This window comes from Delphinapterus leucas, chromosome 5 (genome assembly GCF_059928025.1).
Source record: "Delphinapterus leucas isolate spDelLeu-1000000601 "Yukka" chromosome 5, BTC_Dleu_Yukka2, whole genome shotgun sequence".
Taxonomy (NCBI): domain Eukaryota; kingdom Metazoa; phylum Chordata; class Mammalia; order Artiodactyla; family Monodontidae; genus Delphinapterus; species Delphinapterus leucas.
The window spans coordinates 90,483,791-90,509,599 of record NC_143133.1 but is presented as its reverse complement, the minus strand read 5'-3'; the positions used below and the strand labels follow the sequence as shown (position 1 = coordinate 90,509,599).

At 40.2% G+C, this 25,809-nt stretch overlaps 1 protein-coding gene across 2 annotated transcripts in view; it reads left to right on the top strand.

Moving 5' to 3' along the window:
- Positions 1-23,004, top strand: part of PPEF2 (protein phosphatase with EF-hand domain 2) — a 77,299-nt gene extending 54,295 nt beyond the window's left edge. For both annotated transcript variants that reach the window (XM_030764035.2, XM_089912061.1), the window contains exons 15-18: positions 1,823-1,929; positions 2,883-3,046; positions 4,003-4,090; positions 6,478-23,004. In XM_030764035.2, coding sequence (XP_030619895.2) covers positions 1,823-1,929; positions 2,883-3,046; positions 4,003-4,090; positions 6,478-6,680 — 562 coding nt within the window. In that variant the 3' untranslated portion in view covers positions 6,681-23,004. The remainder of the gene's footprint in view (positions 1-1,822; positions 1,930-2,882; positions 3,047-4,002; positions 4,091-6,477) is intronic.
- Positions 23,005-25,809: the final 2,805 nt, after the last annotated feature.

The window sequence follows — 25,809 nt, the reverse complement described above, 5'->3', positions numbered from 1 at the left end:
AAATCTAGTGGGAAAAGAATACAGGAATATTTAATATCTGCCTTGTATGAGTGCCAGAAAAGTGCATTATTTTAAATCACTCGAGTTATTAAATACTCAAGAGTTACTAAACACTCAAGTTTTACACAATCAGAGCCAGCATCATTCAAAAAGAAGTATTATGTGAAAATTTAAGCTCACCAAATGATAGTGAAACCTACTTTGCTACAGAATCATCTCTGGAGCTTTATAAAAAATCATTTATTGGAGCCTCATCCCATCCCTCCCAAATTAGAATCTCCAGGGGTGAGCCCCAGGAACCTGGAATACCATGATTCCATGTGATTTAGATGTTCCCACCACAAAAGGAATCACTGTGGGGAAGCCTATAAATAACATGTTTTAATACCATAATTAAAGAACACTCACCTTTTAAAAATATTCACTGATTGCATTAAAGCAAGTACAACATCCCCGAATTTATGCAGAAGTCACTTGTCTAACAATTCCAACTATTTGGACCACAATAGAGAACTAAGAAGTAAAGAGGAAAATGTCTCTGACAACCATAATGGATGTCTCAGTGTCCATCAACTCAAGATCAAGTGTTTTTCCTAGAGGAACCCTCATTCAGAATCCATTTATTTTTGGTTTAAACCCATGTCTCATGATAGTAGTTTAGCCAGCCTGGAGTCCACTTGTCAACATTGATTTCTGGCCCTACCCCTTACTAGCTATGGGACCTCGGGCTAGTTACTTACACTGTAATAGGCATAATAGTTGTACCTACCTCAGTGGGTGTTGGAGGATTAGTCAGATGATCCATGCAGAGCTCAATATGCGTTGCTTGACGTAGCGACAGAGAGCCTTGTGCATCCAGGCAGCTCTCAAGGCCATTGCTATACTCCATCCCTGCATGGTAACCATCAACGAGCACAGTTTACCAGAAATAGTTGAAATGCTTTTCAAACCAGTGGTTCTTAAACTTTTAGGGGGTCCCATACTTCTTTTAGCCTCTGATAAGACAACAAACTCACCAGAAAAAGCACATACGCTCACATACCCATGAAATCTGAGATGAATTTTAGGCAGCCCATACTTTTCTGAGGGTTTATGGAGACCATTATGCTAAGTACCTTAAATTTCAAGGAAGACTTTCATCAAACGTGATTAAAATGGGATTTCTTGGTTTGTGTTTTGGCCTTTTTTTTACTTTTAGCACTTGAAAAGATAGGTTATCTGGTCATCATTTATAGAATGGCTGCTTCCTCAATGACATAGGACAAAGTACATATTTACCTTTTATCTCTTTTTATATTCTTGTTTATTCAACTACAGATATTTATTGAACACATTTTAGGCCAAGTACCATGCCCAGCATTACCCTGTTGACCCAATAAGCATAAGAAAACTAACTTAGTGATACTTTGCAGATACCATTTGATGAGTGCTTTCTATGTGCCGGGCTTTCTTCTAAGTGCTTCACATGAATTTACTTATTTAATCTTCACAATAATCCTGTGAGTTAGGTACCATTTTTGTCACTATCTTGCAGATGGAGAAAATGAGGTACAGTATAATTAGATAACTTTACCACAAAGGTGGTGTTTCTCTAGAACTTCTGCTCTAACCACTGTCCTACACTGGGAAGGACAGCAGCGTTCCCCAGACAGAGCCTATCTGTGCACAGCAGGGCAAAGCAGGAGAGCATTGGGGAGAAAAAAGAGACGAGCTCTTTGAAGGTTGAGACATTAAGAAAGAGAGAGGAGAAACCTAGTAAAAATCCAAGACTATTTATTCTATACTAATGTTTTAAAATGTTCCTTTTCATCTCCTGTCCCAGGATTAGCAGAGTTGGGGAGTCGGCTCTGAGAGCCCTACGTGAAAAGTTATTTGCCCATTCCTCAGATCTTCTTGTTGAATTTAAGAAGCATGATAAAGATAAGACTGGTAAGACTAATCAAGTGAAATATTCATAGAGGAGGGCAGCTGGCCAAAAAACCCTCTGTTTCAGGTAATTAGCAAATAAATATTTGTTTAAATGACCAGAAGACCTTTTTGAAGACGTCCTCCCTTATTCAACTTAACATCCTAGTTATCGTTCCTAAATGCATAAATTCTAAGCTTTTAGAAGAACGTGAACTTAGCTAAATATAAACAAAGCTGGTGAAAAGAAATGGAGTCCAGGGAAGGGTGACAAGGCCAGAACTAAGCAAAAAGAAACAGGGGGACAGGTTACCAGAGTGGGTCCAAGACTAACAAAAGATCAATGATTCGGTTTCTCACTGTTCAGTGTGTGCTTGTCTGTTCCTCGTTCTATTATCCAAGCTGGAAATTTTGTCTTTTCTCAACCCAGTGGAATGTCTAATGGACACTGACTACAATGTAGCCCTATTAAAAAATAGCAGTAACAGTCATAAAATCATAGCACTATCTTTTCGTACACATAGAAATAACCAATGCTATGTATACATGTGTGTGTGTCTGGGTATATGTATTGTGTGTGTGTGTGTGTATATATATATATATATATATATATATATATATATATAGTGTTTTATGATATTATTTACAAGAGTCTTGTGTGACTTCCAGTAGTATTGCCAAATAGATTTGGCAAATAAAAACAGAATGCCTAATTACGTTTGAATTATAGACAACAAATCGTTTTTAAATATAAGTATGTCCCATGCAATATTTGGGACATACTTATAGTCTGTCTGAAAATCAGATCTACTGGGCATCCTGTATTTTATCTGGCAACCCTACTTTCCAGCCAACTCTACCATAACCAAGAAACACAGTGACAGTACTCATTACTTCTATTATCTACTGATAGTAAGAAGAATGTCAGGATAAAAGATTTGTAGGTGATGAGTCAACAAGTTAGCTCTTTCCTACAGGTCTAATCACCCTGAGTGACTGGGCAGCAGCCGTGGAGTCTGTGTTGCATCTAGGACTGCCATGGCGGATGCTGAGGCCACAGCTGGTGAGCAGCTTGACAGATAACAAGCTGGAGTACAAGTCCTGGCTGAAAAACTTGGCCAAAGAACAATTCAGCCATGAGGTAAGGGTGTGAAAATGGTGGATGAAGGCATACTGTGGACCGTGAAGCCCCTTATGGAGAACTTTGAATCATAAACAACCAAATATTGAGAACCCCAAAAGGAAGATGAATGGAAACAACTATTCGTTGAGTTTCTATGTGTCAGACTTTGTGTTAAGTGACCTACACATATTGCCCCAGTTTATCCTCAGAACCACCTCCAAGAGGTAGGTATAATCAGCACCAACATACCCGAGAGAACACTGGCCACAAGGGTTAGATAACCTGCCTAGGATAATAGAGTTTCTAAGCTATAGAACTAGAACTCAAACCCAGGTCTGACTGATTTCCTTGACATGATGCTGCTTCCCCTATTTAAAAAGGTATTTGTGGGCTTCCCTGGTGGCGCAGTGGTTGGGAGTCCGCCTGCCGATGCAGGGGACACGGGTTCGTGCCCCGGTCCGGGGAGATCCCACATGCCGCGGAGCGGCTGGGCCCGTGAGCCATGGCCACTGAGCCTGCGCATCTGGAGCCTGTGCTCCGTAGCGGGAGAGGCCACAGCAGTGAGAGGCCCGCGTACAAAAAAAACAAAAACAAAAAATGGTGTTTGTTCGGTAAATGCTTATGTGTAATGGATGTGAGGCCTTGGGCTATGTACTTTTTAAAACAAACAGCTTTATTGCAATATAATTCATATATCATGCAGTTCACCCATTTAAAGTGTTCAGTGGTTTTTAATATATTTGCAGATATGTGCAACCATCACCATGGTCAATTTTAGAACAGTTTCATCATGGACTAGGTACTTCTTAAACCATCAGATTATTTAGTAGGCTGAAGGGGGCTGGAGTGGAGGGATCATAAAACATCTTCAGGTTCTTTCAAGAGTCTTATTGTCAGGGTTGCTTGTGTGTTAATTATCTATTAGGAGAAGCCTAAACATAAAAGATAGAAGGAAAATGAGTTTTTTCTTGCAGAATATACAATCAAGTTTGCTGGAAGCACTGTATCGGAACCGATCCAACCTGGAGACCATTTTTAGGATCATAGACAGTGATCATTCAGGTAAAGGCGCTCGTTATCCCGCCACTTCTGACACAGCAAGTATTTTACCTCCCACCTTTCAGTCTCCTCCCTGATTATTTACCTTTCTACTCAAGCGCTTTTGGAGCAAAATTAGTGGCAGTGCTTATAAATGGGCAGAAACTAGGATAGTATTTGAGCAACATGAGCTGTCCCTACAGAAGAGGGGTTGGGCAGAGAAGAATGAAGACAAACTGAATGAGAACTTCTTATAGGAAGAATTATAATAGTTATGATATCCCTTATCCCTTCTATCAAAGTAGCCACAAAGGAATGAAGAGTGTCTAGAACAGAAAGGCTTTTGCAATCTTACTCCCAAAGTATTATTTTTCAAAATTTTAAATTTTTAAATAATTATAGATTCACAAGGAGTTACAAAAAAATGTCCAGGGAGGTCCTGTATACCCTCACCTGTTTCCTCATTGTTCCAAAGGCCTTTTCAAATACTATTACTTTTTTTGAGATACAATTCACATACCATATAATTTACCCATTTATAACGTGCAGTTCCGTGCTCTTTTAGTATATTCACAAGCTTGTGTAACTATTATCGCTATCTAATTTTGGAACGTTTTCGTCACCCTAAAAAGAAACCTATACCGATTAGCAGTCACTCCCCATCCCCTGTTCCTTCTCCACCAGTCCCTGGCAACCATTAATCTGCTTTCTGTCTCTATGTATTTGCCTATTATGGACATTTCGTATAAATAGACGTGTATGATACATGGCCTTTGGTGTCTGGCTTCTTTCATTTAGCATGTTTTCAAGGTTCACCCACGTTGTAGCATGTATCAGTTTATTTCTTTTTATAGCTGGATAATATTCCATTGTATGGCTATCTCACATTTTGTTTATCCATTCATCAGTTGATAGACATTTGGATTTTTTCCACTTTTTGGCTGTTATGAATAATGTTGTTATGAACATTCATATACAACTTTGTGTGTGAACATATGTTTTCAGTTCTCTTGGATGTATGCCCAGGAGTGCAATTGCTGGACCATATGGTAAAACGATGTTTCACTTTTGGGGGAACTGTCAAACTGCTTTTTCACAGTGGCTATACCATTTTACACTCCTACTGACATTGTAAGAGGGTTCCAATTTCTCCACATTCTCACCAACGCTTGTTATCCTCCATTAAAAAAAATTTTTTTTACAGCCATCCTACTGGGTGTGAAATATCTCATTATGGTTTTGATTTGAATTTCCTTAATAACTAATAATATTGAGCATCTTTTCATGTGCTTATTGGAACTTTGTATATCTCCTTTGAAGAAATGTCTATTCAAATCCTTTGCCCATCTTTTAATTGGGTTTTCTTTTTATTGTTGAGTTGTAAGAGTTCTTTGTATATTCTGGATATTCGGCCATTATCAGATATATGATTTGCAAATATTTTCTCTGATTTTATGGGTTACCTCTTCACTTTTTTGGTAGTGTTTTCTGCTGCACAAAAGTTTGTAATTTAAAAAAAGTCCAATTTATTTTTTCTTTTATTGTGTTTTTGGTGTCATATCTAAGAAAAACTAGTAACTGAAGATCATAAGGACTTAACACCTATGTATTCATCCAAGAGTTTTACAGTTTTAGCTCTTACAGTTGGGTCTTTGATCCATTTTGAGTTAAGTTTTGTTTGCAGTGCAAGGTCGGGGTCTAGCTTCATTCTTTGCATGTGGATATCCAGTCGTCCCCTACCATCTGTTGAAAAAATTATCCTTCACCTGTTGAATGGTCTTGGAACCCTCGTGAATAGTCAACTGAGGGAATTCCCTGGCTGTCCAGTGGTTAGAACTCCATGCTTTCGCTGAGGAGGGCGTGGGTTTGCTCCCTGGCTAGGGAACTAAGATCCCACGAGCGACGTGGTGCAGCCCAAAAAAAGGAAAAAAAAAAAAAAAAAAGTCAACTGACCATAGATGTATAGGGTCCAAAACCTTTTTACAAGCAGATTAAATTAGCATATGTTTAGGATGATTTAATGCAGGGTTTCTCAGCAGTGGCATTACTTACATCTTGGCTTGAGTAATTCTTTGTTTTGGTGCACGTCCTGTACACTTTAGGGTGTTTAGTAACATCCCTGGCCTTTACCTACTAGATGCAGTAACACCCTACCCCCACCCCAGTCATGACAATCAAAAATGTCTCAAAACGTTTCTAAATGTCCCTATAAGGAGAGGAACACTATTGCTTCCCTCTCAGAACCACTGATTAAGTGGTTCAGTGCTATCCTCTTGGGAGTTTAAAGTGGATACTAGGCCTTGGGTGCCTTTGTTTAACAGTAGGAAGCAGGTATCCTTGCAAGAATGTCAGAGGAAACGAGCACTGAAAACTAGACTGACTCGCTAAAGTGACTTGCTTTCTCTGGTAAGGGTTCATTTCACTGGACGAGTTCAGGCAGACTTGGAAGCTGTTCAGCTCTCATATGAACATTGATGTCACAGACGACTGCATCTGTGACCTTGCCCGGAGCATTGACTTCAACAAAGATGGCCACATTGACATCAACGAGTTCCTGGAGGCCTTCCGCCTTGTGGAGCAATCCTGCTCAAAGGGTTATGCGTCAGATTGCTGACAAGCCACAAACACTAATAACAGTGACTGCAGCAGCCCAGATAATACACTAAGGCCAGTCTGGTCCCCATCATCCAAGGTGCCTTGTAAGCAATGCTGAGCTCATTGTGGGAATATCTCCCTTATTCTCCATAGCTTTGTGGAACTTTATGCTGAGAATTTGCCTACCAGTATGCATCAGAATCACCTGTGTATTCAGGTGAATTCTACCAAACATACGAAGAACTTTTACCAATCCTTCTCAAACTCTTCCAAAAGATTCAAGAGGAGCTATGAACATGCTATGAAGCCACCATCATCCTGATACCAAAACCAGACAAAGATACCACCAAAAAAGAAAATTACAGGCTGATATCTTTGATGAATATAGATGCAAAAAATATCCAAAAAAATGATCAAACTGAATCCAGCAACGCGTAAACAAGATCATACACCACGACCAAGTGGGAGTCATCCCAAGTTCACAAGTTTGGTTCAACATACGCAAATCAGTGTGATACACCACATCAACAAAAGAAAAGACAAAAACCACATAATCATCTCAATACATACAGAAGAAGCATCTGACAAAATTCAACATTCATTCATGATAAAAACTCTTACCAAAATGGGTATAGAAGGAACATATCTCAACATAATAAAAGCTATTTATGACAAACCCACAGCCAATATAATACTCAATGGTGAAAAGCTGAAAGACTTACCATGAATATCTGGAACGAGACAAGGATGCCCACCACTCTCAACACTTCTATTCAACATAGTATTGGAAGTCATAGCCAAAGCAATCAGAAAAGAAATAAAAGGTATCCAAATTGGAAGGGAAGAGGTAAAATTGTCATCATATGCAGATGACATGATACCATATATAGAAAACCCTAAAGACTCCACACAAAACCTACTGGAACTGATCAGTGAATTCAGCAAGATAGCAGGATACAAGAGTAACATATAGAAATTGGTTGCATTTCTTTACACCAGCAATGAAATATCAGAAAGGGAATGTAAAAACACAATATGTTTTAAAATCACACCAAATAAAAAATAAAATACTTAGGAATAAACCTGACCAAGGAGGTGAAAGACTGATATGCTGAGAACTATAAAACATTAATAAAGGAAATTAAAGATGATTCAAAGAAATGAAAGATATCTCATGCTCTTGGCCTGGAAGAATTAATATTGTTAAAATGGCCATACTACCCAAAGCAATCTACAGATTTAATGTGATCCCTATCAAATTACCCATGACATTTTTCACAGAACTAAAACAAATAATCCTAAAATTTATATGGAACCATAAAGACCCTGAATTGCCAAAGCAATCCTAAGGAAAAAGAACAAAAGATGAGGCTTCCCTGGTGGCGCAGTGGTTAAGAATCTGCCTGCCAATGCAGGGGACACAGGTTTGAGCCCTGGTCCAGGAATATCCCACACGCCATGGAGCAACTAAGTCCGTGAGCCACAACTACTGAGCCTGCATGCCACAACTACTGAAGCTCATGCTCCTAGAGCCTGTGCTGCACAACGAGAGAAGCCACTGCAATGAGAAGCCCGCGCACCGCAACAAAGAGTAGCCCCCACTTGCTGCAACAAGAGAAAAGCCCTCACGCAGCAATGAAGACCCAACACAGCCATAAATAAATAAATAAATAAAAATTTAAAAAGAAAAAAGGAGGAGGCATAACCCTCCCAGACTTCAAACAATACTACAAAGCTACAGTAATCAAAACAGTGTGGTATTGGCACAAAAACAGACATATGGATCAATGGGACAGAATAGAGACCCCAGTAATAAACCCACACACCTATGGTCAATCTTTGACAAAGGAAGCAAGGCTATAAAAAGAGAAAAAGACAGTTTCTTTAGCGAGTGGTGCTTGCTAAGGTGGTTCTTTAGCAAGTCTACAAATAACAAATGCTGGAGAGGGTGTGGAAAAAAGGGAACCCTCCTACACTCTTGGTGGGAATGTAAGTTGGTGCAGCCACTATGGAAAATAGTATGGATGTTCCTCACAAAACTAAAAATAGAATTACCATGTTATCCAGCAATCCCACTCCCTGGGCATATATCCAGACAAAACTATAATTCAAAAAGATACATGCACCGCTATGTTCATAGCAGCATTATTCATAATAGCCAAGACATGGAAACAACCTAAATGTCCATCGACAGATGAATGGATAAAGAAGATGTGGTACATATATACAATGGAATACTACTCAGCCATAAAGAAGAGGGAAATAATGCCATTTGCAGCAACATGGATGCAACTGGAGATTATCATACTAAGTGAAGTAAGTCAGAAAGAGAAAGACAAATACCATATGATATCACTTATATGTGGAATCTAAAATATGGCACAAATGAACCTATCTATGAAACAGAAACAGAATCACAGATATAGAGAACAGACTTGTGGTTGCCAAAAGGATGGGAGAGAAGGGGAGGGATGGACTGCGAGTTTGGGGTTAGTAGATGCAAACTATTACTTACAGAATTGATAAACAACAAGGTCCTATTGTATAGCACAGGGAACTATATTCAGTATCCTGGGATAAACCATAATGGAAAATAATATAAAAAAGAATGTATATATGTGTATAGCTGAGTTACTTTGCTCTACAGCACAAATGAACACAATATTATAAATCAAATATACTTCAATAAAAAAATAATAATCACCTGTGTATTTGGGGGTGGGGATGATGTTAGAGTGTTTCTGCATACTTTTAAATACATAGGTGCCCTATCCCATTTCAGAATTTTCACAAGGTAGGACCCAGGTATAAGTATTTTAAAATTCTGAAGTCTATCCCACTTAAGAGCCACTGATAATTCAACCCCTTCATTGTATACCTTTTATTTATTGTTTTTATAATGTCTTATTGGTAAAGGAAAGTTGTGAAAAATTGTTTGTGTAATCCCATGACCCAAACATATGGATTCTTTTCATTATTTACTTTTTCTTGTTAAAACTAAAATGTTTATATAATTTAATGTTCTGCTTTTGTTTTATAAATTGACATCTGTGTTGTTACATACTCTTCATGATTATTCCTTTAATGGCTGCATAATTTCAAATAGATGCAATATAATCTATTCAGCCATGCTCCAATTGTTAAACATGTGTATTGTTTCCAGTTTTTAATTATTATAAATAATACTACAGTTAATAACTTTGCGCACATAGCTTGTTTCATAAAAAGCTCTTGAATTATACATTTTCTTAGGCTAGCCTCCCAGGAATCAGATTACTTTGTCAAATGTTGGAGAGTCTATAAAAAGATTTACTGTAAGGCTCATATGATTATGGCAGCTGAGAAGTCCCAAGATCAGCAGTCAGCAAGCTGGAGACCCCGGAGAGTTGATGGTGTGGTTCCAGTCTGAGTCTGAAGGCAGGAGAAGACCGATATTCCAGCTTAAAGACTGCCAAGCAGAGAGAAAGAATTTTTTCTTACTCAGCATTTTTTTTTACTTTTATTTTTTTATACAGCAGGTTCTTATTAGTCATCAATTTTATACACATCAGTATATACATGTCAATACGTTTGTTCTCTACACCTGTGTCTCAACTTCTGCCCTGCAAATCGGTTCATCTGTACCATTTTTCTAGGTTCCACATACATGCGTTAATAGACGATATTTGTTTTTCTCTTTCTGACTTACTTCACTCTGTATGACAGTCTCTAGATCCACCCACGTCTCAAAAAATGACTCAATTTCGTTCCTTTTTATGGCTGAGTAATATTCCATTGTATATATGTACCACATCTTCTTTATCCATTCATCTGTCGATGAGCATTTAGGTTGCTTCCATGACCTGGCTATTGTAAATAGTGCTGCAATGAACATTGGGGTGCATGTGTCTTTTGGAATTATGGTTTTCTCTGGGTATATGCCCAGTAGTGGGATTTCTGAGTCATATGGTAATTCTATTTTTAGTTTTTTAAGGAACCTCCATACTGTTCTCCATAGTGGCTGTATCAATTTGCATTCCCACCAACAGTGCAAGAGGGTTCCCTTTTCTCCACACCCTCTCCAGCATTTGCTGTTTGTAGATTTTCTGATGATGCCCATTCTAACTGGTGTGAGGTGATACCTCATTGTAGTTTTGATTTGCATTTCTCTAATAATTAGTGATGTTAAGCAGCTTTTCATGTGCTTCTTGGCCACCTGTATATCTTCTTTGGAGAAATGTCTATTTAGGTCTTCTGCCCATTTTTTTTTTTTTTAAACGAGGGCCAATTTTATTTTTATTTATTTATTTATGGCTGTGTCGAGTCTTCGTTTCTGTGCGAGGGCTTTCTCTAGTTGTGGCAAGTGGGGGCCACTCTTCATCGTGGTGCGTGGGCCTCTCACTATCACGGCCTCTCTTGTTGCAGAGCACAGGCTCCAGGGGCGCAGGCTCAGTAATTGTGGCTCACGGGCCCAGGTGCTCTGTGGCATGTGGGATCTTCCCAGACCAGAGCTCGAACCCGTGTCCCCTGCATTGGCAGGCAGATTCTCAACCACTGCGCCACCAGGGAAGCCCCCTTGTGCCCACTTTTGGATTAGGTTGTTTGTTTTTTCAATATTGAGCTGCATGAGCTGTTTATATATTTTGGAGATTAATCCTTTGTTAATTCATTTGCAAATATTTTCCCTCATTCTGAAGGTTGTCTTTTCGTCTTGTTTATGGCTTCCTTTGCTATGCAAAAGCTTTGAAGCTTCATTAGGTCCTATTTGTTTATTTATGTTTTTATTTCCATTACTCTACGAGGTGGATCAAAAAAGATTTTGCTCTGATTTATGTCCAAAAGTGTTCTTCCTATGTTTTCCTCTAAGAGTTTTATAGTGTCCGGTCTTACAGTTAGGTCTCGAAACCATTTTGAGGTTTTTTTTGTGTATGGTGTTAGGGAGTGTTCTAATTTCATTCTTTTACATGTAGCTGTCCAGTTTTCCCAGCACCACTTATTGAAGAGACTGTCCTTTCTCCATTGTATATCCTTGCCACCTTTGTCATAGATTAGTTGACCATCGGTGAGTGTGTTTATCTCTGGGCTCTCTATCTTGTTCCATTGATCTATGTTACTGTTTTTGTACAAGTACAATATTGTCTTGATGACTGTAGCTTTCTAGTAAAGTCTGAAGTAAGGGAGTCTGATTCCTCCAGCTCTGTTTTTCTCCCTCAAGACTGCTTTGGCTATTCGGGGTCTTATATGTCTCCATACAAATTTTAAGATTTTTTGTTCTAGTTCTGTAAAAAGTGCCATTGGTAATATGATAGGGATTGCATTGAATCTGCAGATTGCTTTGGGTAGTACAGTCATTTTCACAATATTGATTCTTCCAATCCAAGAACATGGTATATCTCTCCATCTGTTGGTATCATCTTTAACTTCTTTCATCAGTGTCTTATAGTTTTCTGCATACAGGTCTTTTGTCTCCTTAGGTAGGTTTATTCCTAGGTATTTTATTCTTTTTGTTGCAAGGTAAATGGGAGTGTTTCCTTAATTTCACTTTCAGATTTTTCATCATTAGTGTATAGGAATGCAAGAGATTTCTTGGCACTAGTTTTGTATCTTCAAATTTACCACATTCATTGATTAGCTCTAGTAGCTTCCTGGTGGCATCTTTAGGATTCTCTATGTATAGTATCATGTCATCTACAAACAGTGACAGTTTTCCTTCTTTTCTGATGTGGATTCCTTTTTATTTCTTTTTCTTCTCTGATTGCTGTGGCTAAAAATTCCAAAACTATGTTGAATAATAGTGGTGAGACTGGACATCCTTGTCTTGTTCCTGAACTTAGAGGAAATGCTTTCAGTTTTTCACAATTGAGAATCATGTTTGCTGTGGGTGTGTTGCATATGGCCTCTATTATGTTGAGCTAGGGTCCCTCTATGCCCACTTTCTGGAGAGTTTTTATCATAAATGGGTGTTGAATTTTGTCAAAAGCTTTTTCTGCATCTATTGAGATGATCATAAGGTTTTTATTCTTCAATTTGTTAATACGGTGTATCACATTGATTGATATGCATATATTGAAGAATCCTTGCATCCCTATAATAAACCCCACTCAATCATGGTGTATGATCCTTTTAATGTGCTGTTGGATTCTGTTTGCTAGTATTTTGTTGAGGATTTTTGCATCTATATTCATCAGTGATATTGGTCTGTAATTTTCTTTTTTTGTAGTATCTTTGTCTGGTTTTGGTATCAGGGTGATGGTGGCCTCATAGAATGAGTGTGGGAGTGTTCCTTCCTCTGCAATTTTTTGAAAGAGTTTGAGAAGGATGGGTGTTAGCTCTTCTCTAAATGTTTGAATGAATTCCCCTGTGAAGCCATCTGGTCCTGGACTTTTGTTTGTTGGAAGATTTTTAATCACAGTTTCAATTTCACTTACTTGTGATTGGTCTGTTCATATTTTCTATTTCTTCCTGGTTCAGTCTTGGTACGTTATACCTTTCTAAGAATTTGTCCATTTCTTCCAGGTTGTCCATTTTACTGGCATAGAGTTGCTTGTACTAGTCTCTTAGGATGCTTTGTATTTCTGCAGTGTCTGTTGTAACTTCTTTTTCATTTCTAATTTCCTTGATTTGAGTCCTCTCCCTCTTTTTCTTGATCAGTCTGGCTAATGATTTATCAATTTTGTTTATCTTCTCAAATAACCAGCTTTTAGATTTATTGATCTTTGCTATTGTTTTCTTTGTTTCTATTTCATTTATTTCTGCTCTGATCTTGACTTCTTTCCTTCTTCTAACTTTGGGTTTTGTTTGTTCGTCTTTCTCTAGTTCCTTTAGGTGTAAGGTTAGATTGTTTATTTGAGATTTTTCTTGTTTCTTGAGGTAGGATTGTATAGCTATAAACTTCCCTCTTAGAACTGCTTTTGCTGCATCCCATAGGTTTTGGATCACCGTGTATTCATTGTCATTTGTCTCTAGGTATTTTTTGGTTTCCTCTTTGATTTTTCAGTGATCTCTTGGTTATTTAGTAACGTATTGTTTAGCCTCCATGTGTTTCTGTTTTTTAATTTTTTTCCCCTGTAATTCATTTCTCATCTCATAGCATTGTGGTCAGAAAAGATGCTTGATATGATTTCAATTTTCTTAAATTTACTGAGGCTTGATTTGTGACCCAAGATGTGATCTATCCTGGAGAATGTTCCGTGCACACTTGAGAAGAAAGTGTAATCTGCTGTTTTGGGATGGAATGTCCTATAAATATCAATTAAATCTATCTTGTCTATTGTGTCATTTAAAGCTTCTGTTTCCTTATTTTCATTTTGGATGATCTGTCCATTGGTGTAAGTGAGGTGTTAAAGTCCCCCACTATTATTGTGTTACTGTCGATTTCCTCTTTTAGAGCTGTTAGCAGTCACCTTATGTATTGAGGTGCTCGTATGTTGGGTGCATATATATTTATAATTGTTATATCTTCTTCTTGGATTGATCCCTTGATCATTATGTAGTGTCCTTCCTTGTCTCTTGTCACATTCTTTATTTTAAAGTCTATTTTATCTGATATGAGTATTGCTTCTCCAGGTTTCTTTTGATTTCCATTTTCATGGAATACCTTTTTCCATCCCCTCACTTTCAGTCTGTATGTGTCCCTAGGTCTGAAGTGGATCTCTTGTAGACAGCATATAGATGGGTCTTGTTTTTGTATCCATTCAGCCAGTCTATGTCTTTTTGTTGGAGCATTTAATCCACTTACATTTAAGGTAATTATCGATATGTATGTTCCTATGACCATTTTCTTAATTGTTTTGGGTTTGTTTTTATAGGTCCTCTTCTTCTCTTGTGTTTCCCACATAGAGAAGTTCCTTTGGCATTTGTTGTAGAGATGCTTTGGTGGTGCTGAATTCTCTTAGCTTTTGCTTGTCTGTAAAGCTTTTGTTTTCTCCATCGCATCTGAATGATAGAGTAGAGTAATCTTGGTTGTAGGTTCTTCCCTTTCATCTCTTTAAGTATATCATGCCACTGCCTTCTGGCTTGTAGAGTTTCTGCTGAGAAATCAGCTGTTAACCTTATGGGAGTTCCTTTGTATGTTATTTGTCGTTTTTCCCTTGCTGCTTTCAATAATTTTTCTTTGTCTTTAATTTTTGCCCATTTGATTATTATGTGTCTTGGCATGTTTCTCCTTGGATTTATCCTTTATGGGACTCGCTGCACTTCCTGGACTTGGGTGGCTATTTCCCTTCCCATGTTAGGGAAGTTTTCGACTATAATCTCTTCAAATATTTTCTCGGGTCCTTTCTCTGTCTCTTCGCCTTCTGGGACCCCTATAATGCGAATGTTGTTGCATTTAATGTTGTCCCAGAGGTCTCTTATGCTGTCTTCATTTCTTTTCATTCTTTTTTCTTTATTCTGTTCCACAGCAGTGCATTCCACCATTCTGTCTTCCAGGTCACTTATCCGTTCTTCTGCCTCAGTTATTCTGCTATTGATTCCTTCTAGTGTAGATTTCATTTCAGGTATTGTATTGTTCATCTCTGCTTGTTCTTTAATCCTTGTAGGTCTTTGTTAAACATTTCTTGCATCTTCTCGATCTTTGCCTCCATTCTTTTTCTGAGGTCCTGGATCATCTTCACTATCATTATTCTGAATTCTTTTTCTGGGTGTTTGCCTATCTCCACTTCATTTAGTTGTTTTTCTGGGGTTTTATGTTGTTTCTTCATCTGGTACATAGCCCTCTGCCTTTTCATCATGTCTCTCTGTGAATGTGGTTTTTTTCCACAGGCTCCAGGTTTGTAGTTCCTCTTGCTTCTGCTGTCTGCCCTCTGGTGGATGTGGCTATCTAAGAGGCTTGTGCAAGTTTCCTGATGGGAGGGACTGGTGGTAGGTAGAGTTGATTGTTGCTCTGGTGGGCAGAGCTCTGTAAAACTTTAATCTGCTTGACTCCTGAGGGTGGGGCTGGGTTCCCTCCCTGTTGGTTGTTTGGCCTGAGGCAACCCAAAACTAGAGCCTACCTGGGCTCTTTGGTGGGGCTAATGGCAGACTCTGGGAAGGCTCATGCTAAGGTGTACTTCCCGGAACTTCTGCTGCCAGTGTCCTTGTCCCCACAGTGAGCCACAACCATGTCCCGCCTCTGCAGGAGACCCTCCAACACTAGCAGGTAGGTCTGGTTCAGTCTCCCCTGGGGTCACTGCTCTCTCCCCTGTGTCCCGATGCGCACACTACTTTGTGTGTGCCCTCCAAGAGTGGAGTCTCTGTTTCCCCCAGTCCCGTTGAAGTCCTGCAATCAAATCCCACTAGGCTTCAAAGTCTGATTCTCTAGGAATTCCTCCTCCCGTTGCTGAACCCCCAGGTTGGGAAGCCTGACGTGGGGCTCAGAACCTTCACTCCAGTGGGTGGACTTCTGTGGTGTAAGTTTTCTCCAGTCTGTGAGTCACCCACCCAGCAGTTATGGGATTTGATTTCACTGTGATTGCGCCCCTCCTACCATCTCATTGTGGCTTCTCCTTTGTCTTTGGATGTGGGGTATCTTTTTTGGTGAGTTCCAGTGTCTTCCTGTCGATGATTGTCCAGCAGCTAGTTGTGATTCTGGTGTTCTCGCAAGAGGGAGGGAGAGCACGTCCTTCTACTCCGCTATCTTCATTCTTGCATGATATTTTTATTTCTGAGTAAAAAATTATAGGTTGCTGTCTAATACGGTTGCCATGAGCCACATGTGGCTGCTGAGTACTTGAAACACGATGACTCCAAGTGTAGAGAGGCTTGCTTTTGTCGGCTCCTGGGACATGCTGAGCTTTCCCCTGCTTGAGTCTCGCACTGCTGAAAGTCCTTTGCTGCTGTGATGGTGATTGGCTCTGGTTCAGCTCACCTCCTCAGAGAGGCTGCTCCTGTCCCCAGGCACCAGAGGGACTGTTGACTGTATCACCCTTTGCTCTGGGGCTTGCTGATGATGGGCAAGGGGCCCTGGAAGGAGGGTCCAGATGGAGCGGCCCCACTGGAAGGCCCGAGAGTGTCTGACGGGGTTCGTGGCCTGTGCAGAGGGGTGATTGCGAGGTTGTGAGAAATGGCTGGACTGCCCTGGGACCGTGCAGAGTTGCAAGGCACCAGGAGGCCGGGTGACGGCTGCACAGGACCTCAGGGAGAGGGCGAGCTCGGAAGGGCGCCTCCGGGCCAGTGGTTCTAAGTTAACATCAACGTCTGCGGGTTCGTGGTAGCCGCAGCACCCACCGTGGTCCCCCACCCAACGGCGGCCCAGGCCACCACTTTCCAGGTGCCCTCCGGAACCGCCTAGCCCACGAGGAGGGTCATTCTCGTCCCAATGAGTCACCTGGACTCGGGCAAGGGGCCCGGCCCAAGGTCACAGAACCAGCCAGTGAAGGAGGTGGATTCGAACCCGGAGCCGGGCCAATGTTACCGGGCCTTTCTTGGCGGGCCAGAGCCGAGGCTGCCCACCCGGCATATCCCAGGGACTGGACTGGCTTGCGGACCCGGTGGCGGGGGCATGGAGCGCTGGGGCATCTGGGAGCCTGTCAAAGAGCTCAGCCTTTTATTCTATTCAGGACTTAAATGAATTGGATGAGGCCCACCCACATTGGGGAGGCCAATCTGCTTTACTCGGCCTACTGATTCAGATGTTAATCTCATCCAGAAGCACCCTCACAGATATACCCAGGAATAATATTTAACCAAATATCTTGGCACCCCATGGCCAAGTTGACACATAACATTAATCATCACAGGTGTGAACATTTTAACGACAGATTGCTTTCCAGGACGAAGCATAGTTGTTTCACTAAAAACTCACGAGCTTAGAGTACAGTCATTTCTAATTTTTGCTAAAGGTGAACAATGGTGTTTCCTTGCTATTTTAATATGCATTTCTTTGATTAGCATCTGCCCTACCTCATTTGTAAAGTAAGGAAATTGAGGTCCAGCTGGGTATGTGATCTAGTTAATGACACAACCAAGACCAGAACCCTTGATCCCTCGCTCCATCCACTGTCCTTTCCAGTTTTTTCAGGACAAACTAGGTTTGTTTGGTTTGACTATAAACAATCCCTGTTTCTCCTGCCCTCTTTTCTTGTTTGGCAAACACACCCTGAGGTGACCCCGGCCCCCAGTGATATCCTGCCTCCTGGTGGCCACACCTTTGTGTGTTTCCCCTCTCCATGTGTTGCAGGCAGGACCTGTGACTTGCTTTTGAGCAATAGAATACGGCAAAGGTGATGGGGTGTTACTCCTGTGATTATACTACATTATATAAAATCCCATGTTAGTAGAGTACAACAGGAGATTCTCTGCTGGCTTGAGGAAACAAGCAGCCATGTTGAGGGAACCCACATGACAAGGAACTTTGGGTGTCCTGTAGGATCTGCAGACAGCTTCCAACTGATGGCTATGAAAAGCCAGGGGCTTCTCTCATACAAGGAAATAAATTTTGCAAACAACCTGACTTAGCTTGGAAGCAGCTTCTTCCGGATGTAGTTGAGCCTCCCAGTGAGAAGGCCTCCTGGCCAACACCTAGACTGCAGGCTTGTGAGACCCTGAGCTGAAGATCCAGTAAAGCTGTGCCCAGACTCTTGACCCACAGAAACTGTGAGCTAATAAATGTGTGTTGTTTTAATCCACTCCGTTTGTGGTTATTTGTTTCACAGCATAGAAAACCAACACACTGTGCTTCCTGGAAAACTTTTCATTTTCTTATTCCATTACTCCAGAAAAGTGAGTACAGTCTGGAGAAAAGTTCAGATATTTTAGTGAATACATATGGCCCATGTGTTTACCTTGCCTGATTCATTAACTGAGAGACCAAGTATACTAATGAATTCACATTTATATCTGTCTGACATATCTCGTGAAAACAGTTAAAACTCAGCAAATGAAGTATGTGTTGTTCCCCCCACCCCACCCCTTCTTTGTGATTAAAGGTAAACAAGGACTCTGAGGCTTCAAAATAACTCAGAGAGGATGAGTTAGAGCCCTGGGGGGTTTACTATGTATAGGAATATATTGTGGAGAGGAGCCCCTGAAGACTGCCACTCCAACCAAAGGCAAGGGTGGGGCTTATAAAGGCAAAAGCCACAAAGCTTCACAAGGTAACATGATGGGTCAGTTTAAACAAGTCCTTGGCTTGTCAGTTCACGATTGGTTGGTTGTAGTGAGGCTTGGAGTGTCAACGGCTGAACTCCGAGTTCCTTCCTTGAGTCTAGATAGCATAGTCACAGGTTCACATCAGGCCCTTCTCACTCTAAACAGTTTTCTGGGAAGCAGTTTCTCTGGCTCCTTCTTCAGGGGCCCTCACTGCTGTTTACACCCTTCAGGCTCTGTGTTCTGTGGGCAAGTCCTATTTGCACACTCAAGGCTCAGAGAAAATTTCCTTTATCAATTTGCATAGTGAATTAATAGGGGGTTGGTTTCAAGGGAGTTTTAATTTAAAGGGAAGTTTTTAATTGCTCTAGGAAGAAATAGCAAAATCATGACTCTAATCCAGTGATTTAGCCTTAACTGCTCATTAAAGTCATCTGGGGAGCTTTTAAAACAGGATGCCTGTGACCCCACTCCAGAACAATTAAATCAAAATCTCTGAGTAAGAGGCCGCGCTATCAGAATGTTTTAAAGGTTCCCCAGGTGATTCTAACTCCAATACTGCGTACACTGCGTATCTAATCGGTTTACCCTGCAATAGGGAAGGGTGATTATTTGCTAAGACATTAACTGCTACTTGTACTAGTGTGACTGCAAGTATAGGAGGCCAATTCAGAAACCCAACATTTTCAGATTTAGATGAGGAAACTGCTAAATAACCCCAAATAGTGTTCCCAGACACAAGGAAGCCTTGTGTCAGACGGAACATACATACTTCTCCACTTGGATATTTAATGGGCATCTCAAAACTTAACATTTCCAAAATAATATATTCCCCCCAAAATCTATTCCTTTCATGATCTTTCCCAGCTGATTAAATGTCAGTTTCATTCCACCAGTTTCTTAGGCAAAAGACAAACTAAAACACAAACCTCTGTTTTTCTTGTTTCCCACAACCGATCCTTCAGCAAATCTTGTTGACTCTACCTTCAAAACACGTCCAGAATTGAACCCCTTCTTACTCCTCCACTGCTACCTCCCTAGTCTAAACCATATGATTTCTCACCAGTCTCCCCACTTCCTCCCTTACTTGTATTGCAGTGATTCTCAAAGTTTTTGATCACAGGATCCCTTTATGCTGTTAAAAATGATTGAAGATCCCAAAGAGCTTTTGTTTATGTATGTTTACTGTATTAGAAATTGAAACTGAGAAATATTTTACTTATCAATCATTTTAAAATAAAAACTATACTTATATGTTAATACAAATAACATATTTTTAAACTTTTTATTTTGCAATAATTAGAGACTCAGAAGAAGTTGAAAAATAATGCCAAGAGATCCCAGGTTTCCATCACCCACCTTCCCTCAGTGGTGACATCTTACTTAACCACAGTACATTATCAAAACCAAATTGATAATAAATAGCATATTTTAAAGAAGATTAATTATATATCCCTACAACAATCAAAATTCCATGAAAAGCATGGCATTTTTACATATTTCCAAATCTCTTTAATACCTGGCTTAATTGAAGACAGCTGGATTCTCATAACTGCTTCTGCAGTCAATCTGCCATGAAATGTTTTGTTGGCTGAAGTATATGAAAAAAATCTAGCCTCATACAGATATATATTGATAGTTGAAAAAGGATGGACTGTTTTAATAGCCTTTTCAGATAACTGTGGATATTCTTCTTTGATACTATGCCAAAAGTTGACAAATGGTAGTTCTTAAAGGTTAGTATAAATGGGGAATTTGAAACCATGTCAATAAACTTTTCATGCTGTCAATACTATACAGGCAAAGACCACCAGGAACATACCTATAATTGAACAAAGTTAGGTTTGCTGAATGTTCCAGGCCAGCTAATGGCAGCCACAGCTGATAACACATGGAGCAGAAGAACCACCCAGCTGAGCTCAGTTAATCACAGAACTGTGAAATATAATAAATAGTTATTGCTGTTTAAAGCCACTAACTTTTGGGATAATTGGTTATCCAGCAATAGATAACCCAAGATATTTGACAATCCCAGGAATTAAAGTTTCACCATGTTAGTCCATGAAGGATAGTGTCCGAAAGGGCTCATACTTCCCAGAAACATTATTTTCTAAGAATATACTAACAGTCTTTCCCTATTGCGGGATTTTTGACATATCTTCAAGTTATAAATATTTTGGAGGTTTGTTTTCTAAGCAATTACTACTGCTGCTGGACAGAGAACTCACATGCGGTTATAATTAGGGTTCTATAAATCTCTAACAATCGTTGCTTCAAATTTGAATGTTTATTTCTGTAGAACTCAAAACCCCCTTTTACCCGTGTTTTAATGATTAAAACAAAGTCATAAATTTCTTAATCTTTGGGTTAGTATCTTGAAATATTTCCCAGGCACAGACTTCAGACACTAAACATAACCTCAAAACCACTTCTCAGGGGCTTCCCTGGTGGCACAGTGGTTGAGAGTCCGCCTGCCATTGCAGGGGACACGGGTTCGAGCCCTGGTCTGGGAAGATCCCACATGCCGCGGAGCAACTAGGCCCGTGAGCCACAACTACTGAGCCTGCGCACCTGGAGCCTGTGCTCCGCAACAAGAGAGGCCGCGATAGTGAGAGGCCCGCGCACCGCGATGAAGAGTGGCCCCTGATTGCCACAGCTAGAGTAAGCCCTCGCACAGAAACGAAGACCCAACACAGCCATAAATAAATAAATTAATTAATTTTAAAAAAACACAAAAAATACCCCAATTCTCAGGCAGGTGTGCGCTGGCCTGCTCCAGGCAGGAGGTCACTGCTCCCAGAGGCAGCTTAGTGCTGTTTTCAGAGTGATGTACATGTTGGAAAGTTTTCCCTTGTATCAAACATCAGCCTGGTATGAGGGTCTGGAGTCAGAAGACATGGATTTTGATTCCCAGCTATGGGATCTGGGAGGTCATCTGAGCTCCCTGCCATCCTGCTCTTTAGGAGGCGGGGGCCATAAACACCCACACAGGTGTGTTGATTCTGGAGGCTAATAAACACAAAATCAGAAACACAGAATTGTCTTGACCGAACCCTCTTCTTGGTCTGAAACTATAGGACACAGGGTTGAATCTCTATTACTGACCAATTATAAATCATTTTATTTTTTTCCCAGCTGAAGATAATTTTAGGTGTTCATTTTTTGTAAACATTATTATATTTTAACTATTTCAAATGTACTCACTTGGATTTTTTTTTTTTACTAAAGTTGTTTTTATGGAATCTTACATTTATGGCAAAGGATATTGATTTTTCAATTACAGCATTGAGGTAGTGTTTTCTTTTAAAATAAGAGTCCAGGGACTTGCCTGGCAGTCCAGCAGTTAAGACTCTGTGCTTCCAATGCAGGGGGCGTGGGCTCCATCCCTGGTCAGAGAACTAAGATCCCACATGCCGTGGGTGTGGTCAAAACATTAAAAAATAATAATAAAAATAAAATAAGAGATCCAGAGTTTGAGAAACATCAGACTTGCAGACAAAGTCCAGACTGTATGATCCAGCCTGTGCCCATCTCTACAGTCTCAAATCTGAGCTGCTTCCAAACACTTTCTAGCCACTTGGGTTTTCCTATGGTTCCCCCAGGTATACCCTACCTTTCACATACTGGTTCCCTGATCCTGAATTGCATGTGTCCCACCCAACTCTCCCCACCTGTTGGCCTAGCCTCATTCTTTAAAACCCAGCTCAAATGCCTTCTCCTGTGTGAGGCCTTCTGGGAACGCATCTTCTCCTCAATCCAGCTTTCCTTGGGTTCCTTCCACTAAATCCCAACTCGCACACTCACAGTGATCCGCTTACGTGCGAGCCCCACCAGCTCCCTAGTAACAGAGGGCAGGTTTCATACTCTATTCACATTGCGTCTCCAGCAACTGGCCAGACACTCCACAAATATCATGAGTTAATGAATATTATTAATAAGGGTCAAGAATTTCCTTGTTTCTAGGTTGGAATCCACCACTAGGACACAAATTCCTACAAGTGTTTCTGGGAAGATTAACAAAACTGTATCACACAGAACCCAACCTCGTCATGGCAACAAAAAAAATCCTTTTTTTTTTTTTAACAGAAAGATAAAAACAAGCTACACAGATTTTTATGTAAATGATAATATGCTGGTGTTTCGAGCACATGGGGAAATGTAACCTAATACATTGTCGGTAGAGGTGTAAATTGGTGCAAAAAATGCTCATTCTCTTTGACCCAGTATTTCCACTTCTGGATGACTATTTTCAGAAACACTCTCAAGAGTACCAAAATCACTTGTACACAGATGTTCTTGGCAGCATTGCTTGTAATAGCAAAAAAAAAATTAGAAGCTACCCCAAAGTCCATTAATGAAGGATGGGGTAAAAAAAAAAAAAAATTTATGAAACACTATGCAGTCATTAAAGAGAATTATCTACCATTAGCTGTGGTTACTCCTGGGGTGTGCATTTATGTGGGACTTTCACTTTCTATTCATATAGTGCACCATCAAAGTTTTCGGTGAAATTCTGGGAAAAAATATAATTGGCAAGGCTATTATTATTCAGTATCCTTTAAGGCTTTTCTTAGGATCATGAGATACTTTTTTAAAAAAATATTTATTTATTTGGCTGTGCCTGGTCTTAGTTGCGGTGCACTGGATCTTCGTTGGGGCATGCAGGATCTAGTTCCCTGATCGAACCCGGGCCCCGTGCATTGGGAGCGTGAAGCCTTAACCACTGGACCACCAGGGAAGTCCCATGATCATAACATACTTTTGTAATTAAAAAAATACAAATAAACCAAACTACAGTTTGATGTTCCTTTAAATAAGGGCCCCTACACCTCAATAAATGATATTTTTAAAGCCACTAGATGTCACCCTAAGCAAATGCTCTGTGTCATAGCGTGGCTGTTAGAAAACGCTGATCCCTCATCACCAACTAGCTAGAAGTAGAGATGTTATCTGGTCTCGCAAACGCTGACTTCCGGGGAAGAGTCCCCGCAGAGCTCCAGCAGGTGCCACACAGTGTGCCAAGGGGTGCAAGTGAGGAAAGGTGAGACGCAGACACAGGACACCTGAGGGAGGCAGGGCTGGACCTGGACCCTGAGCTGGGAAAGGGATCCTCCCAGCAGAAGCGGAGCCCACCATGGCCACGGTCATGCAGCTTCGCCTTACTTCTGGGCCACGAATTTATGTGTATTAGCTGCCAAAATTTTGCTTCCAAAATTTCTACCTTCAGGCAAAACCTTTCCAGCACCTAGGAAGGAGTTGTGGGGAAAAAAAGAAAATCCAGCCCAGATCTGATCAAACTTCTGGATCTACCTAGCAAATGACAGGCGCTACAGAGCCCAGAGGAATTCGTGAAATGACAACAGGAGCTTACAGTCAGCAAAACCCAGACTGGGGACTCTACACGACCAATAACCTGGTTTCTTCAACAAATAAATTATAAGGAGACAAATAGAAAGAGATGAAGGGGAAACCCTTAAATCAAACGAGGCTTAAGAGCCCTGTCAACCAACTGCAACGTATAGAACTTATTTGGATCCCTAATCAAAGAAACTAATGGAAAAAAAAAAAAAATCAGATGTGTGAATAGTGACTGGATATTTGATGATATTTCAGAATTACTGTTAAGTTTTTAGGTATGATAAATATATTAAGGTTTTTTTGTTTTTAAGTCCTTAGAGAAACATACTGAAATATTTACTGGGATTTGTTTCAAAATAAGGGGCAGTGTGAGGGGCTATAGATGAAATCACACTGGCCCTGAGTTGATCATTGTTGAAGCTGGGTGATTACATGAGTTAATTATACTGTTCTTTTTACTTTTTTGTTTGAATTTTACTATAAGCATTGTTTAAAATTAGACATCAGCGTTAAGATGGGAGGAATAAATGACATACTTGCCAAAAAAAACAATCAGAGAAACTTCCTCAGGGCACAACTAAAGCCAGATGAGAACCACAGCAGTCAGTAAATTTCCCAGTGGACAAGAGCTAAATAAACACAGTTCGTTTATCAGTTCTGTGGGATTTGGGAGGGGAAATTAAGCCTCAGCTTCCTTATCTGTAAATGGGCATCACATCGGTATTTTCCAGGGGAGTCACGAGACTTAAATGAAAGAAGCATATCAAAGAGTATTTTGAAACCCCTGACAAACTATCCGAGTTCTAACAGTAGTTTATGTGGTAACACTAGTTCATTTATTCACACGTATGTTCCATAAACATTTATGAAGGGCCAGATGCTGCGTTAGGCACCGTGAATACAAAGATGATGGGACCTTAGCCGGCTTTGTCTAATTCCGTGTTTCTCAACCCTGGGCACACACTAAAAATACCAATGCCTGGGCATTCGCCCAGACTAATTAAGTCAGAGTCTCTGGATGTGGGTCTTGGCATAGGGATTTTGTTTGTTTAGAGCTTCACGAGTGATTGATTCCACTGTGGGGCCACGGTTGAGAACCATTCGTCTAATCGATTTTGATCAATGAGTAGTTCTGAGCAATCTTTAAGAAGCCTGGGTCTTAAAAAAATGGTACAAATGAACTTATTTACAAAACAGAAATAGAGTCACAGATGTAGAAAAACTTATGGTTACCAGGGGGAAAAGGGGGTGGGGAGGGATGAATTGGGAGATTGGGATTGACGTATACACACTACCATATATAAAATAGATAATAAGGACCTACTGTATAGCACAGGGAACTCTTTTCAATACTCTGTAATGGCCTACATGGGAAAAGAATCTTAAGAAGAGTGGATATATGTATCTGTATAACTGATTCACTTTGCTGTACAGCAGAAACTAATACAACATTGTAAATCAGTTATATTCTAATAAAAAAATTAAAAAAAAAAAAGCCTGGGTCTTGGCTTATGTAATTTTCAAGCAACTTTTAATGACTAGAGCACCCTCTAAGGTGTTTGCTCTCTGAAAGGACAAGGACTTATCCAGCTGTGCACTGATTGTGGCCATCTGGCCACACCTGACTTCCCAGTGGTTGACAAAAGAGACAGGGAATTTTAGGTATTTCCCATGGAATTTTTCATAGTGTTTTTCTTCCCTATAGGGGATTTATCTTTTCTAATTATGAAAGGTTTGGGGTTTTG